The 16,817-nt window shown below is 41.2% G+C and overlaps 1 protein-coding gene across 5 annotated transcripts in view; it reads left to right on the top strand.

The window, feature by feature from the left end:
- LOC133620413 (alpha-2,8-sialyltransferase 8F-like) overlaps window positions 1-16,817 on the top strand; it is a 27,169-nt gene continuing 10,352 nt past the window's right edge. The window contains exons 1-7 of one of the 5 annotated variants that reach the window (XM_061981898.2): window positions 1-153; window positions 1,983-2,084; window positions 11,734-11,769; window positions 11,835-11,909; window positions 12,249-12,390; window positions 13,667-13,779; window positions 13,899-13,991. In XM_061981898.2, coding sequence (XP_061837882.2) covers window positions 65-153; window positions 1,983-2,084; window positions 11,734-11,769; window positions 11,835-11,909; window positions 12,249-12,390; window positions 13,667-13,779; window positions 13,899-13,991 — 650 coding nt within the window. In that variant the 5' untranslated portion in view covers window positions 1-64. Of the gene's footprint in view, window positions 175-1,982; window positions 2,085-11,733; window positions 11,770-11,834; window positions 11,910-12,248; window positions 12,391-13,666; window positions 13,780-13,898; window positions 13,992-16,817 lie in introns of all 5 variants that reach the window. The other 4 variants (XM_061981899.2, XM_061981900.2, XM_061981901.2 and 1 more) reach the window with 4 other exon arrangements.

Below are 16,817 nucleotides of genomic sequence, written 5' to 3' on the forward strand. Positions count from 1 at the left end.
CGTCGGGAAGTGTGTTAGCCTGAAACACGGGCGTCAGTGGCAAAAGATAACCGAGGCAAGGAGCATGAGGTCAGGCTTCTACTTCACGTTCGCGCTCCTCTGCGTGGGGAGCCTGCTGGCCATCGTCACCTGGTACATGTTCCAGGACGACAGGTATGCGTGCTCATACAAACAGTAAGTACATTTTATTTATAAAGCGCTTTTCACGGATAAAATCACAACGCGCTGTACAAGACACAGGTGAAGTAAAACAACAAGGTCAACATCATAAAAAGGATACAAAGTGGATTACTAAAAAGAGAAGTTTTCAAATGTTTCTTAAAAGTGTCAACACGGTCAAGACCACAGAGGGACAAGATGTTCCAGAGTCCGGGAGCTATAGCCTGGAATGCCACGTCTCCACGGGTTTTAAAATGAGTTTTTGGGATCTTTAGAAGACCCCTGGCCTGAAGACCAGAGGCTGCGTCCTGAAGTGTAGGGGCCTAACAAGTCAGTGATTTAGTGAGGGGCCAACATGCAACGCACGGAAAATCAGGACTAAAATCTTAAACTCAAGAGGAACATTGATGGCAAAAATTAATTAAAGAAGAATATGCACAGAGGAAAATGTGATTGCTTTTAAGAATGATTATGAGTGATCAAAGCTAGGGTAGTGATGGAAAATGATGTTGATGATGCTTATGGTCATTTATTTCTATACTTTCATGATGCTTTATGACAAACATTGTCCTTTGGAACAACTCGGTAAGAAGCAAAAGGACTGAGAAATGCTTGCAATAATATAACATTATATTCTATACCAGTGGTCCCCGGTCCGTGGAATCGATTGGTACCGGGCCGCACAAGAAATTAAAAAAAATAACAATAATTTTTTTTAAATATTTTTAAAAAAATTAAATCAACATAAAAAACACAAGATACACTTACAATTAGTGCACCAACCCCCAAAAAAAACCTCCCATCCCGACTCATTCACACAAAAGGGTTGTTTCTTTCTGTTATTAATATTCTGGTTCCTACATTATATGTCAATATAGATCAAATACAGTCTGCAGGGATACAGTCCGTAAGCACATATGATTGTATTTTTTAATGACAAAAAAAATAAATAAAAAAAATACACCCCAACCCCATACACACCCTCCCCTCCACCCCCACTGTTCTATACAATAATAATACATTGTATAGAATATCTATAACACAAAGATCTATAGAAGCAGAAAATACGTACAAAACGTACAAAAACAAGCTAACCAACATCCAGGGAATGGCAGTAACAAGCTACAAGTAGCGAAGCGAAATATACTATATTGCCAAAAAGTATTTGGCCACCCATCCAAATGATGAGAATCAGGTGTCCTAATCACTTAGCCCGGTGTATAAAATCAAGCACTTAGGCATGGAGACTGTTTCTACAAACATTTGTGAAACAATTGGCCGCTCTCAGTGATTTCCAGCGTGGAACTGTCATAGGATTGCCACCTGTGCAACAAATCCAGTCGTGAAATTTCCTCGCTCCTAAATATTCCAAAGTTTATTATAAGAAAAGTGAAGAGTTTGGGGAACAACAGCAAGTCAGCTGACAGAGAGGGCTCAGCGGATGCTGAAGCGCATAGTGCAAAGACTTTCTGCACAGTCAGTTGCTACAGAACTCCAAACTTCATGTGACCTTCCAATTAGCCCACGTACAGTACGCAGAGAGCTTCATGGAATGGGTTTCTATGGCCGTGCAGCTGCATCTAATCCATACATCACCAAGTCCAATGCAAAGCGTGGGATGCAGTGGTGTAAAGCACGTCGCCACTGGACTATAAAGCAGTGGAGACGCCTTCTCTGGACTGATGAGTCACGCTTTTCCATCTGGCAATCTGATGGACGAGTCTGGGTTTGGAGGTTTCCAGGAGAACGCTACATTTTGGACTGCATTGTGCCGAGTGTGAAATTTGGTGGAGGAGGAATTATAGTGTGGGGTTGTTTTTCAGGAGTTGGGCTTGGCCCCTTAGTTCCAGTGAAAGGAACTTTGAATGCTCCAGGATACCGAAACATTTTGGACAATTCCGTGGGATGGCACTTCAAGTTCATATGTGAGTAATATAGCTACTTTTTAAACAAGTAAACTTTCCTGTAACTTAGCTACTTTTAGAACCATGTAGCTAGGTAGCTTACATAAAGCTACAAGCGACAAAGAGAAAAACGGATTGCGAATCCAGGCCTAAAATGGTTGGTGTTCGTATGATGAGTCACAATTGGCTAAGGTTAGGGCGAAACATTACGGACTGGCCAATCAGAGGCAAAGTAAGGCGGATCATCAAAACCAGGGATCAAAATCATAACAGAAACACACTTATGTCACATGATGACGAGGGAGTCGGAGACAGAGGGATGCTTCAAGCTGACCACTCAAAAATAAGAAACATACCGGTACTTGAAAATGGCAGAGGAAGTCTCCCCAGCAGATTAGATTTTTGCTTTAGTGATGAAGACGATGTGCAGGAAACACACAATAATGCATGTCCTTAGCCATAATTAGACACATGTATGCGTTTACAAAAAACAATGCCAAAAACCTTAGTGTTTGGTTGTTTACTCTGTAAACCAAAATCATAACTGCTCTCTTCATCTAAGACGTCCAACACAAATTTAGAAACACACATTAAGGTGAGATGAGTTCATGGAAAGTTTTACTGCATATAACTAGAGATGTCCGATAATGGCTTTTTTGCCGCTATCCGATATTCCGATATTGTCCAACTCTTAATTACCGATTCCGATATCAACCGATACCGATATGTACAGTCGTGGAATTAACACATTATTATGCCTAATTTTGTTGTGATGTCCCGCTGGATGCATTAAACAATGTAACAAGGTTTTCCAAAATAAATCAACTCAGGTTATGGAAAAAAGTGCCATATTTATTATTGAAGTCACAAAGTGCATTCTTTTTTTTAACATGCCTCAAAACAGCAGCTGGGCATTTGGGACATGCTCTCCCTGAGAGAGCGTGAGGAAGTTGAGGTGGGCGGGGTTGGGGGGGCCGGGTTTTTTGGGTATCGGGGTATATTGTAGCATCCCGGAAGAGTTAGTGCTGCAAGGGGTTCTGGGTATTTGTTCTGTTGTGTTTATGTTGTGTTACGGTGTAGATGTTCTCCCAAAATGTGTTTGTCATTCTTGTTTGGTGTGGGTTCACAGTGTGGCGCATATTTGTAACAGTGTTAAAGTTGTTTATACGGCCACCCTCAGTGTGACCTGTATGGCTGTTGACCAAGTATGCATGGCATTCACTTGTGTGTGTGAAAAGCCGTAGATATTACGTGATTGGGCCGGCACGCAAAAGCAGTGCCTTTAAGGTTTATTGGCGCTCCGTACTTCTCCCTATGTCCGTGTACCACTACAGTACAGCGGCGTTTTAAAAAGTCATAAATTTTACTTTTTGAAACCTATATCAATAATTTCCGATATTACATTTTAAAGCATTTATCGGCCGATATTATAGGCAGCCCGATATTATCGGACATCTCTACATATAACCATTACTAACTGATATAGATAGATGCTGTTTTTTTTTACTGAAGACAGAGAAAATTAATAACAGTATAGGGGTGGGCCAAAGAAAAGGCAAACTAAATAAACACTTACAGTGGAGTGCGGGGACCCCTAGGGGTAGTTGTGGGATGTCCCAAGCTAAATGACAGATAGTTAATAGTAATGGACCCTTATTGGGCCCATTTGTACACTCTGTTACATTAACAATAGATAGATAGATAGATAGATAGATAGATAGATAGATAGATAGATAGTACTTTATTGATATTATATGATATTATATATGATATGATAATGATATGAAATGCTGCTATATGTAGCAAGCTGCAAAACCTTAGTACTTTGCCCATTACTGCCAACAACTTATGATCATGTAGAAAATAATATTATAGTTAGAGATGTCCGATCATGGCTTTTTTGCCGATATCCGATATTCCGATATTGTCCAACTCTTAATTAGCGATTCCGATATCAACCGATACTGATATATACAGTCGTGGAATTAACACATTATTATGCCTAATTTTGTTGTGATGCCCCGCTGGATGCATTAAACAATGTAACAAGGTTTTCCAAAATAAATCAACTCAATTTATGGAAAAAAATGCCAACATGGCACTGCCATATTTATTATTGAAGGGGGTAGGAGGTAGCAGGGGGTGTATATTGTAGCGTGCCGGAAGAGTTAGTGCTGCAAGGGGTTCTGGGTAATTGTTCTGTTGTGTTGATGTTGTGTTACGGTGCGGATGTTCTCCCGAAATGTGTTTGTCATTCTTGTTTGGTGTGGGTTCACAGTGTGGCGCATATTTGTAACAGTGTTTAAGTTGTTTATACGGCCACCCTCAGTGTGACTTGTATGGCTGTTGACCAAGTTTGCATTCACTTGTGTGTGTGATAAGCCGTAGGTAATATGTGATTGGGCCGCCACGCAAAGGCAGTGCCTTTAAGGTTTATTGGCGCTCTGTACTTCTCCCTACGTCCGTGTACCACTCCGTACAGTGGCGTTTTAAAAAGTCATAAATGGACGGCGTGGCGCAGTGGGAGAGTGGCTGTGCGCAACCCGAGGGTCCCTGGTTCAATCCCAACCTAGTACCAACCTTGTCATGTCCGTTGTGTCCTGAGCAAGACACTTCACCCTTGCTCCTGATGGCTGCTGGTTAGCGCCTTGCATGGCAGCTCCCGCCATCAGTGTGTGAATGTGTGTGTGAATGGGTAAATGTGGAAGTAGTGTCAAAGCGCTTTGAGTACCTTGAAGGTAGAAAAGCGCTATACAAGTACAACCCATTTATCATTTATTTATTTACTTTATGAAACCGATACCGATAATTTCCGATATTGCATTTATCGGCCGATAATATCGGCAGTCCGATATTATCGGACATCTCTAATTATAGTAATTTATTAGACAAGAACAAAATTATTAAGAGAGCAACATGGGGCATCCTAAACAGAATGATTAAAAATGGTGCTAAGAGGGATTACCCCCAATACTTCTAAAACAGAAATGTCAAAAGTGATGATATGAAGTAAGTAGCTAAAAGCTTCAACAAGTACTTTGTAACTATTGAGGAACAGATTCCAGAGTGTGGGTAAGTTGAGGGCATGAATGACACCAGACAGAAATCCCAACTTAATGTTCCTCAATAATGTGACAAAAGAAGAAAACCTCTAAATTGTAAAGAAATGTAAATCCAAGACCTCAACTGACTGTCACCAAATTGACGTTGAAGTTATTGAAGACATTTCAGAGCTTTTAACGTAGTAGGAGGAGCGGGGAGCCCACACACAGCCCTCAAGGCGCACCCAGCCCATGCAGGGGGCAACTGAGACTTAACGGCCAGGAGGCCAACCCCCACACCTCAGGACCCCGCAGGTGTCCCGAGGCAAACAGAATCCTGCATCTAAACAAAAACCACAATCAAAAGCAATAAAACAGGCCCCACCCCCTGGTGGTGGACCCCCAAATACACACAACCAAAACGGCCAAACAAAGTCACCACGACTGAAACAATCACAGCCATCACCACGGCATCGCTAAAAAAGTACCCATGCACACACCAAAATCCTCCAACCAAGCTGCACCTTTCCTCACAATCCAAACAAACAGCCACACCACCCTGCTCCCACAAGAGCCACACCATCCCCATCCGTGCGTCGGAACATGTCTATCCTTCCCCACTTCAATCCGCAAACGCTCCAGAATATTCCTGAACAATACAAACCGGGTAAAAACCTCACCCCCCGGACCGCAACGTCACACGAGTCCGCTTCCCGTCGAACAAAGCTCTTACCCAACTCTGTGACGGAGTTCAGACCGACAACCCCAAGAAACTGCACGGCGCCCCCATGCTCAACGCGAACACCGCATCCGAGCTGCCCAGACAGCAATACGTTCACGCAAGACCAAGGAACGACGTCTCTCAACGAGGGAAGACCAACTCAACCACTAGATCAGTGTTTTCCAATCACTGGTGTGCCGTGGGAAATTATGTAATTTCCCCTAATTGGGGTAAAAATATTTTTTGCAAACCAGTTAATTATAATCTGCAAATTACGTGTTGTTGTTAATTGTCGGTGCTGTCTAGAAATCGGCAGAGTAACCGTGTAATATTCTTACATATCAGTAGGTGGCAGAAGGTAGCTAATTGCTTTGTAGATGTCGGAAACAGCGGGAGGCAGCGTGCAGGTAAAAAGGTGTCTAATGCTTAAACCAAAAATAAGCAAAAGGTGAGTGCCCCTAAGAAAAGGCATAGAAGCTTAGGGAAGGCTATGCAGAACAAAACTAAAACTGAACTGGCTGCAAAGTAAACACAACTAGAATGCTGGACAACAGCAAAGACTTACTGTGGCGCAAAGACGCCGTCCATAACGTACATCCGAACATGACATGACAATCAACGTTGTCCCCACAAAGAAGGATAAAAACAACTGAAATATTCTTGATTGCTAAAACAAAGTAGATGCGGGAAATATCGCTCAAAGGAAGACATGAAACTGCTACAGGAAAATACCAACAAAAGAGAAAAAGCCACCAAAATAGGAGCGCAAGACAAGAACTAAAACACTACACACAGGAAAACAGCAAAAAAACTCAAAATAAGTCACGGCGTGATGTGACAGGTGGTGACAGTACACCTACTTTGAGACAAGAGCTATAGTGATGCATGCTTGGTTATGGTTTAAAGTCATATCCAACAATTGCGACAACGACTTTTTACTGTCAACTGAGTTTTGTTTTTTAATGATTTCTGCTGGTGTGCCTCTGGATTTTTTTCTACGCAAAAAATGTGCCTTGGCTCAAAAAAGGTTGAAAAACACTGCACTAAATAATACAGGATACATATATTCATATACTGTACAGTGGTTATTCATAGCTGCTCATTCATATTGAACGAAGTTTGCCAACCAAGACCTAAATGCAATAAAAAATGGTTGTGGTGGGTTGTTATTGTATGTAGAAAGATGTGTAAATGTGGTTTTGTGTCGACTGTCAGTGTGTAAGTGCGATGGCACCACTAAACCAGTAGATGACGACGTAATATCAGGTTATGTAACTTCAAAGGCATGGAGTCTTCAACATTGTTTATGTTAAAGCAAACATTCAGTTTCACCTAAAATAGATGTCGATTTTCTACCACTTGTCCCCCTCTCGGGTCGCGGGAGCCTATCCCAGCTGCAGGTTTACACCTTGGACAAGTCGCCTCCTCAGGTTCTCTCAAACTCCACACAGAAAGACCCCGAGAACGAGAGTCGAACCCAGGACCTTCTCGCTATGAGGCTCGAGGGCTAAACACTGCCCAACCGAGCTGCTCCGTGCTAATCTCAAATATTCCACTTTCCAAATTTTTTTGTTGTTTTTTTTACAAAAAGAGAATAAAACATGTAAGGCATCAAAACATTACATACAAATGTATTATCTATGGCGTTTACATTTTCATAAAATATATATATTTTTTAATAACACTGTTATAACATGAGTTTGTCCATTTTTCGGCATAGTAACATGTAATATTTACTTATATTGCTCGTTCTAAGCATACATCCGCGTATTGATTTTACAGACGCATCACAATGTTCACTATTTCCTTCAACAACTTAGACTTAGACAAACTTTATTGACTTCAGAATAGCCAACAAAGACTACTTTGGGACAAATGATGATCCAGATCCAGGCCTGGGTGATACGGCCTAAAAATAAAATCTGATTTGTTTTTTTTTTACAAAAAATTTGCACTTGCTGTTTTTTGCTAGGTGTGCCGCTAAAAAAATAAGGGGACGACGCAAGCTACGGAAGGTCCTGAGGGGCAAAAAGCATGCCGGAGCAAAAATAGAAAAAAAATCGCTTTAGATTTTTCTAATTGTCTGCAACAAAAAACTTCAATGTATAGACAAAATTTATACATCACCGAGGCCTAGTTTTTGAGGCTGAATATAAGGAGGATGAGCTGCAGGTTTTAGAAGCTGTGTGCTAAACAGATCCAGCTTTAGTGAAACACAATGCATCCTGTAGCAGTATTGCTAAGTGCTAAACAAGAAATACAAACAACGAACATAATAAAACAATCACTTACTGTACAATGTCCGATGCCAACAAAAAATGAGAGGTCCCTGACCTTAGTTGGTCAGCATTGCATGCGCTATCAAGTTTGCACGTGTTTTGATACACAGAAACCTTTAGCAGATCCGGCACTATGTTTTTAAACTTTAATGTTACGGTCTCTGTATGCCTGCCAGTTGCCTTGACTGAGAGCAACGACGGTAACACCATGCAGCACAAAGATATGTTGCCACGACAAAAAAGGAAAACTCACTCTGTCACAAGACTGATGTTAAGGGATTTAGATAAAACAAATGAAATGTAACAATGAGTAAAAAAAAATTCTAAATAAACGTAAATACTGTATGTATCACAAGTGTGTTTATGGTTTCTGTAAGTTTGAATGTTGCCTTGTTTTTAGCATAGACCAGGGGTGTCAAACTCATTTCATTCAGCTCAGGGGCCGCATGGAGGAAAATCTATTCCCACATTGGTAAAATCATGGCATTAAAACTTATAATTAAAGACAACTTCAGATTAATTTTTTTGGCAAAATAATTAGTTGAAAATTCTGCAGTTTCAAAAACATCATGAAGAACACAATGAACTTAGACTTTGCTCAGTGTTTTTACAACGTCATTGAACTTTAAACACTCTCTGTTAAGGATTCTCATGTTGGCAGTTAACCATTAAAAACGTTTGAAAAAGCAATCGAGTGTCTTGGTATTGGTGAAATCCGCAACTGTCTCAACACATTCATTTATCATCATTCAAATATTATAGTTATAATACAAACAAAATAATTATCAAAATGACACCATAGCTGACATTAAGGTAAGATAACTACAAACTTAACCAATGAGAATATAGAAGATTTAAGTAAAACAAATAAAATAGAAGAAACAGAAAAAATTAAGAAACCCACATTTTTACAATAGAGTTTAGGGTGCGCATCGTGCATTCAAGCAATTGCAAGCGCTGTATGGAACTCAAACTTAAAAGATGATGGTCAAGTTGACTTTAGTCTTTGCATCTTACCTTTTGTTATTTTATCCGTTGAGTGGATAATTTACTATGAAAGAAGGTATTGTGCGTCGATACTGCCACCAGCCACAACGAATGCAGCTGATTGCTTGCACCTGCGCTGATTGGAGTAGCGGCACCCGGTCCAGGGGTTGCTTAAAAGTCAGCTGACATGTCATCTTTTAAACACTGTCATGTGTGACGCGGGTTACACTTGAATTGCTACTGCGACAACCAGTGGACACATTTAGAACAGCAGTTCCTTTTAGTGATGTCGGATAATATCGGACTGCCGATATTATCGGCCAATAAATGCTTTAAAATGTAATATCGGAAATTATCAGTTTCAAAATTATTGGTATCGGTTTCAAAAAGTAACATTTATGACTTTTTAAAACGGCACTGTTTACACGGAAGTAGAGAGAAGTACAGAGCGCCAATAAACCTTAAAGGCACTGCCTTTGCGTGCCGGCCCAATCACATAATATCTACGGCTTTTCACACACACAAGCGAATGCAATTCATACTTGGTCAACAGCCATACAGGTCACACTGAGTGTGGCTGTATAAACAACTTTAACAGTGTTACAAATATGCGCCACACTGTGAACCCACACCCAACAAGAATGACAAACACATTTCGGGAGAACATCCACACCGTAACACAACATAAACACAACAGAACAAATACCCAGAATCCCTTGCAGCACTAACTCTTACCCCCCAACCTCAACCCCACCCACCTCAACCTGTGAGCATGTCTCAAATTCCAAGCTGCTGTTTTGAGGCATGTTAAAAAAATTAATGCACTTTGTGACTTCAATAATAAATATGGCAGTGCCATGTTGGCATTTTTTTCCATAACTTGAGTTGATTTTTTTGGAAAACCTTGTTACATTGTTTAATGCATCCAGCGGGGCATCACAACAAAATTAGGCATAATAATGTGTTAATTCCACGACTGTATATATCGGTATCGGTTGATATCGGTATCGGTAATTAAGAGTTGGACAATATCGAGATATCGGCAAAAAATCTGACATCTCTAGTTCCTTTCATTGAAAAATGCAGCTCATTTTTATATTTAGCAAACTGATCCTGCGAGCCGAATTAAACCAGTTGGGCCATATGACCTACGTTTGACACCCCTGGCTTAGACTATGCTTTTTCTTTTGTGTTTTTTTTAAACATGAATCTGTCTATTATACAATCTATAAGTAAATTCCATCACTTCTGGATGTGATTTTCCTGACTTTAAATTGACTTTATACCCTTAAAGGCCTACTGAAACCCACTACTACCGACCACACAGTCTGATAGTTTATATATCAATGATGAAATCTTAACATTGCAACACATGCCAATACGGCCGGGTTAGCTTACTAAAGTGCAATTTTAAATTTTGCGCGAAATATCCTGCGCGTAACGTCACGGATTATAGAGGACATTTTGGGACAGCATGGTGGCCAGCTATTAAGTCGTCTGTTTTCATCGCAAAATTCCACAGTATTCTGGACATCTGTGTTGGTGAATCTTTTGCAATTTGTTCAATGAACAATGGAGACAGCAAAGAAGAAAGCTGTAGGTGGGAAGCGGTGTATTGCGGCCGGCATGCAGCAACACAAACACAGCCGGTGTTTCATTGTTTACAAGAAAGATGACAGTCAAGCTTTACCATTGGCCTGTGGAGAACTGGGACAGCAGAGACTCTTACCAGGAGGACTTTGAGTTGGATACGCAGACGTGGTACCATGAGTACGCTTCCAAACATTTGATCGTGCGTGCCGCTATGTGCATGTCACGTACGTAACTTTGGGGACTTTGGGGAAATAAATGTGCTGTATGAACTTTGGGGAGGTGAATGGTACTTTGGGCTGTGGGATTGAGTGTGTTGTGCAGGTGTTTTAGTTGTATTGGCGGGTTATATGGACGGGAGGGGGGAGGTGTTTGTTATGCGGGATTAATTTGTGGCATATTAAATATAAGCCTGGTTGTGTTGTGGCTAATAGAGTATATATATGTCTTGTGTTTATTTACTGTTTTAGTCATTCCCAGCTGAATATCAGGTCCCATCCGCCTCTCACAGCATCCTCCCTATCTGAATCGCTCCCACTGCCCTCTAGTCCTTCACTCTCACTTTCCTCATCCACAAATCCTTCATCCTCGCTCAAATTAATGGGGGAATCGTCGCTTTCTCGGTCCGAATCGCTCTCGCTGCTGGTGGCCATGATTGTAAACAATGTGCGGCTGTGAGGAGCTCCACAACCTGTGACGTCACGCACATATCTATGTCTGCTACTTCCGGTACAGGCAAGGCTTTTTTATCAGCGACTAAAAGTTGCGAACTTAATCGTCGATGTTCTCTACTAAATCCTTTCAGCAAAAATATGGCAATATCGCGAAATGATCAAGTATGACACATAGAATGGACCTGCTATCCCCGTTTAAATAAGAAAATCGCATTTCAGTAGGCCTTTAAGTTATTTACTATATTACATTTAATAATATCTCTATTACATTAATTCTGAATGTTTTAAAAAATCCTATAAGTCAAGGAAATTAAATCCTACTGTAAAATCAGTGCGTGTGTGTGATTGATGTTACCTGTTGCTTGTCTCACTCTGCAGCACGATGACGTCTCCAAGGCTTTGTGACGGCTGCGAGTGAGTACAAACACACAATTTGCATTTTTGTTCGCCGAGTCAATGTGTGTGTTTGTGTGTCGTAGGGAACTGATTGACGACTTGCTGAAGCGCTACTCTCAAACCTGGAAGCAGAGCGAAGAGAGTTACCAAACATTTACGTAAGTGGTAATCCAGACAGCTCACATGGTTGGGGGCCGAGGGAACTTTCAGCATGTGTGTCTTTATTCATGCATGAACGATACACCAGCCTCCAGCTAGGTGGCAGAAGAGTTAGACTAATCCACAGGTTGCCTGCTCTCCCCCGTAGAGCATGGCCTGCACACGCCCAGAGCTCGGCCGCCCGACCACGTATTCATACTGACTGAGAGTCCAGAACGCTAGCCAGTAGGCTAAAAGCCCAGGACAACCCAAATCTGAACATTTTTCTGTGCCCTAGTGGGGGCATGACGGAAAATAATTGGTAACCATTGCTGTTATAAAAGTGTTTGTCTCTGCAGCTCCAAGCTCAGCAGCTCGTGTCGTGTCGACAAGGCCATCATCACGCAGGACAACACCCCCGTGGGTACAAAGATTTCCTTCGATGGAGAAAATTCCGATACACTCCAGATCGAACCCGACATTTTCAGAACATTTATCAAGGTATGACCACACATTGATGATATAGGGTAGTATTATCCCCCAGGGAATAATAAAGTATTTCTGATTCTGATTACATTATCATGAAATAATGGTAATACATTTACAACACTAGAAGTTGCCCTCTAGTAGGTTCCTCGGACCACCACACACTGCCCGGATTTCTGGGTACAACACTGCTTTGCTTGCGACCTACTCAGTGGCCTAGTGGTTAGAGTGTCCGCCCTGAGATCGGTAGGTTGTGAGTTCAAACTCCGGCCGAGTCATACCAAAGACTATAAAAATGGGACCCATTACCTCCCTGCTTGGCACTCAGCATCAAGGGTTGGAATTGGGGGTTAAATCACCAAAAATGATTCCCGGGCGCGGCACCGCTGCTGCCCACTGCTCCCCTCACTTCCCAGGGGGTGAACAAGGGGATGGGTCAAATGCAGAGGACACATTTCACCACACCTAGTGTGTGTGTGACAATCATTGGTACTTTAACTTTAACTTTATTTGCATACAGATTGCTCCGCTTTTGCTTTCCAGCAAAATGTCTTTCTTTTTCCGAGTCAGTGTCTCTCTCTCTGGCTCCCACTCCAACTCCCTGTCTCGTCCCGGCTGCTGCTAATAAAGGCGACAGGTGATTAGATAGCAAGGCCCACCTGGGCCATCCACTCACCTGTCGCTGTCTTCGAGGCCGGTCTTTGCACACCCCGTTCCGCGGCAGGCCCGCAGGCCACGCCCCCCTTCACAAACACTAACACTAAAACATAACATAATATACACTATATTGCCAAAAGTATTTGGTCACCTGCCTTGACTCGCATATGAACTTGAAGTGCCATCCCATTCCTAACCCATAGGGTTCAATATGATGTCGGTCCACCTTTTGCAGCTATTACAGCTTCAACTCTTCTGGGAAGGCTGTCCACAAAGTTGCGGAGTGTGTTTATAGGAATTTCCGACCAATTTAAAAGTTAAATTAGAGCCACTTAACATGTGTACGCTTTATAATCCGACTAGTCGACTTATCGTCAAGATAGTCGATGACTAGTCGACTATCAAAATAGTCAATAAGTTGCGGCCTTAGAAGGAAGGAAGCCAACCAACACAACAACAAACGAAAACAAAGCCGGCAAGTCCGCCAACCCCGATAACCACCGCGCGCCACCACAAACCAAAACATATTCTATACACTAACACGTATAAATAAGCCAATTGGAGACAACTTTTGTCAAGCCTGTCAATGCTCGGTGTGTGTCTCTAACCTCTGAGTTGTTAAATTGCATTCCAGGAGCATCCGTTCTCCAACCAGATGTTTGACACGTGCGCCGTGGTCGGCAACGGCGGCATCCTGATGGACAGCGGCTGCGGGAAAATGATCGACTCGGCTCAGTTTGTGATAAGGTAACGCTGCCTAGTCTACAGGGCAGTTATTAATATGACTATCATTATCAAGGAAGTGATCATTATCAAGGAAGTGATCATACAAGGAAGTGGTTGTTATCGTGTTCTCGCTGGCTCAGGTGCAATCTGCCGCCTTTGAACGGCGAGTATGGGAAACACGTGGGCGTCAAGACGGACCTCGTGACGGCCAACCCGAGCATCCTCGAAATAAAGTGAGCGCAGTCATTCCACTTTTTTCGTCCACTACTGTGCAATGCTATTAAACATACTTGCATATTTAAATAGACATTTTTACATTGTTTACCACAGGAAAGACAAATAGTAAACCTTGTGACAATAATCAGCACCCATGGCAAACCATAACGCTGTTGCCTGTCGTTTACAATCACTATGAAAGACATGACGATGGATGTATTTTTTGAATGCATTCTAAATAACTTTATATAATGAATAAAGATGTCCGATAATGGCTTTTTTGCCGATATCCGATATTCCGATATTGTCCAATTCTTAATTACCGATTCAGATATCAACCAATACCGATACATACAGTCGTGGAATTAACACATTATTATGCCTAATTTTGTTGTGATGCCCCGCTGGATGCATTAAACAATGTAACAAGGTTTACCAAAATAAATCAACTCAAGTTATGGAAAAAAAATGCCAACATGGCACGTGGGCGTCAAGACGGACCTTGTGACGGCCAACCCGAGCACCCTCGAAAAAAAGTGAGCGCAGTCATTCCACTTTTTTCGTCCACTACTGTGCAATGCTATTAAACATACTTGCATATTTAAATAGACATGTTTACATTGTTTACCACAGGAAATACAAATAGTAAACCTTGGGACAATAATCAGCACCCATGGCAGACATGTTTACATTGTTTACCACAGGAAATACAAATAGTAAACCTTGTGACAATAATCAGCACCCATGGCAAACCATAACGCTGTTGCCTGTCGTTTACAATCACTATGAAAAACATGATGATGGATGTATTTTTTGAATGCATTCTAAATAACCTTATATAATGAATAGAGATGTCCGATAATGGCTTTTTTGCCGATATCCGATATTCCGATATTGTCCAACTCTTAATTACTGATTCCGATATCAACCGATACCGATACATACAGTCGTGGAATTAACACATTATTATGCCTAATTTTGTTGTGATGCCCCACTGAATGCATTAAACAATGTAACAAGGTTTACCAAAATAAATCAACTCAAGTTATGGAAAAAAAATGCCAACATGGCACGTGGGCGTCAAGACGGACCTTGTGACGGCCAACCCGAGCACCCTCGAAAAAAAAGTGAGCGCAGTCATTCCACTTTTTTCGTCCACTACTGTGCAATGCTATTAAACATACTTGCATATTTAAATACACATGTTTACATTGTTTACCACAGGAAATACAAATAGTAAACCTTGTGACAATAATCAGCACCCATGGCAGACATGTTTACATTGTTTACCACAGGAAATACAAATAGTAAACCTTGTGACAATAATCAGCACCCATGGCAAACCATAACGCTGTTGCCTGTCATTTACAATCACTATGAAAGACATGACGATGGATGTATTTTTTGAATGCATTCAACATAACCTTATATAATGAATAGAGATGTCCGATAATGGCTTTTTTGCCGATATCCGATATTCCAATATTGTCCAACTCTTAATTACCGATTCCGATATCAACCGACACCGATATATACAGTCGTGGAATTAACACATTATTATGCCTAATTTTGTTGTGATGCCCCGCTGGATGCATTAAACAATGTAACAAGGTTTACCAAAATAAATCAACTCAAGTTATGGGAAAAAAAATGCCAACATGGCACTGCCATATTTATTATTGAAGTCACAAAGTGCATTATTTTTTTTAACATGCCTCAAAACAGCAGCTTGGAATTTGGGACATGCTCTCCCTGAGAGAGCATGAGGAGGTTGAGGTGGGCGGGGTTGAGGTGGGGGGGGGGGGGCGGGGGGTGTATATTGTAGCATACCGGAAGAGTTAGTGCTGCAAGGGGTTCTGGGTATTTGTTCTGTTGTGTTTATGTTGTGTTACGGTGCGGATGTTCTCCCGAAATGTGTTTGTCATTCTTGTTTGGTGTGGGTTCACAGTGTGGCGCATATTTGTAACAGTGTTAAAGTTGTTTATACGGCCACCCTCAGTGTGACCTGTATGGCTGTTGACCAAGTAGGTCTTGCATTCACTTGTGTGTGTGAAAAGCCGTAGGTATTATGTGACTGGGCCGGCACGCAAAGGCAGTACCTTTAAGGTTTATTGGCGGTCTGTGCGTCTCCCTACGTCCGTGTACACAGCGGCGTTTTAAAAAGTCATACATTTTACTTTTTGAAACAGATACCGATAATTTTGAAACCGATACCGATCTTTTCCGATATTACATTTTAAAGCATTTATCGGCCGATGATATCGGCAGTCCGATATTATCGGACATCCCTAGATTTTATTTATCTTTTCACTGTGATTACTCAAAAATAATAATGAATTAAAATCAATAAAATCAATGGTGTCCTGCATTATTGATCTTTTTAAGGCTCTAACTACTTCACATCAAACATTGCTTTCTGAATGTTTTGGGCAGTGGGGGAAATACTGCATATTTCAGTTTTTATTATAAAAAACAAAGTTGTCTTTGACAGAAAAGGCATAAAATCTTTTATTTTTTATTTTATTTTATATAAACCTTAAGTTGATATACTGTACAGATTTACTGTAGGCATTAAATAAAAAATAAAAAATAATAATTTGACTTGTTTTGAACATTTTATTGACTTAGACCTTTTATGGTCTAAGCCAGGGGTAGGAAACCTATGGCTCTCGAGCCAGATGTGGCTCTTTTGATGACTGCATGGCTCTCAGATAAATCTTAGCTGACATTGCTTAACACGATAAGTAATGAATAATTCCGCTGGTAATCAGTGTTAAAAATAACGTTCGGAATATAAAACATTCTCATGCATTTTGATCCAGCCATCTGTTTTCTACCGCACC

This window comes from Nerophis lumbriciformis, linkage group LG24 (genome assembly GCF_033978685.3).
Source record: "Nerophis lumbriciformis linkage group LG24, RoL_Nlum_v2.1, whole genome shotgun sequence".
NCBI lineage: Eukaryota > Metazoa > Chordata > Actinopteri > Syngnathiformes > Syngnathidae > Nerophis > Nerophis lumbriciformis.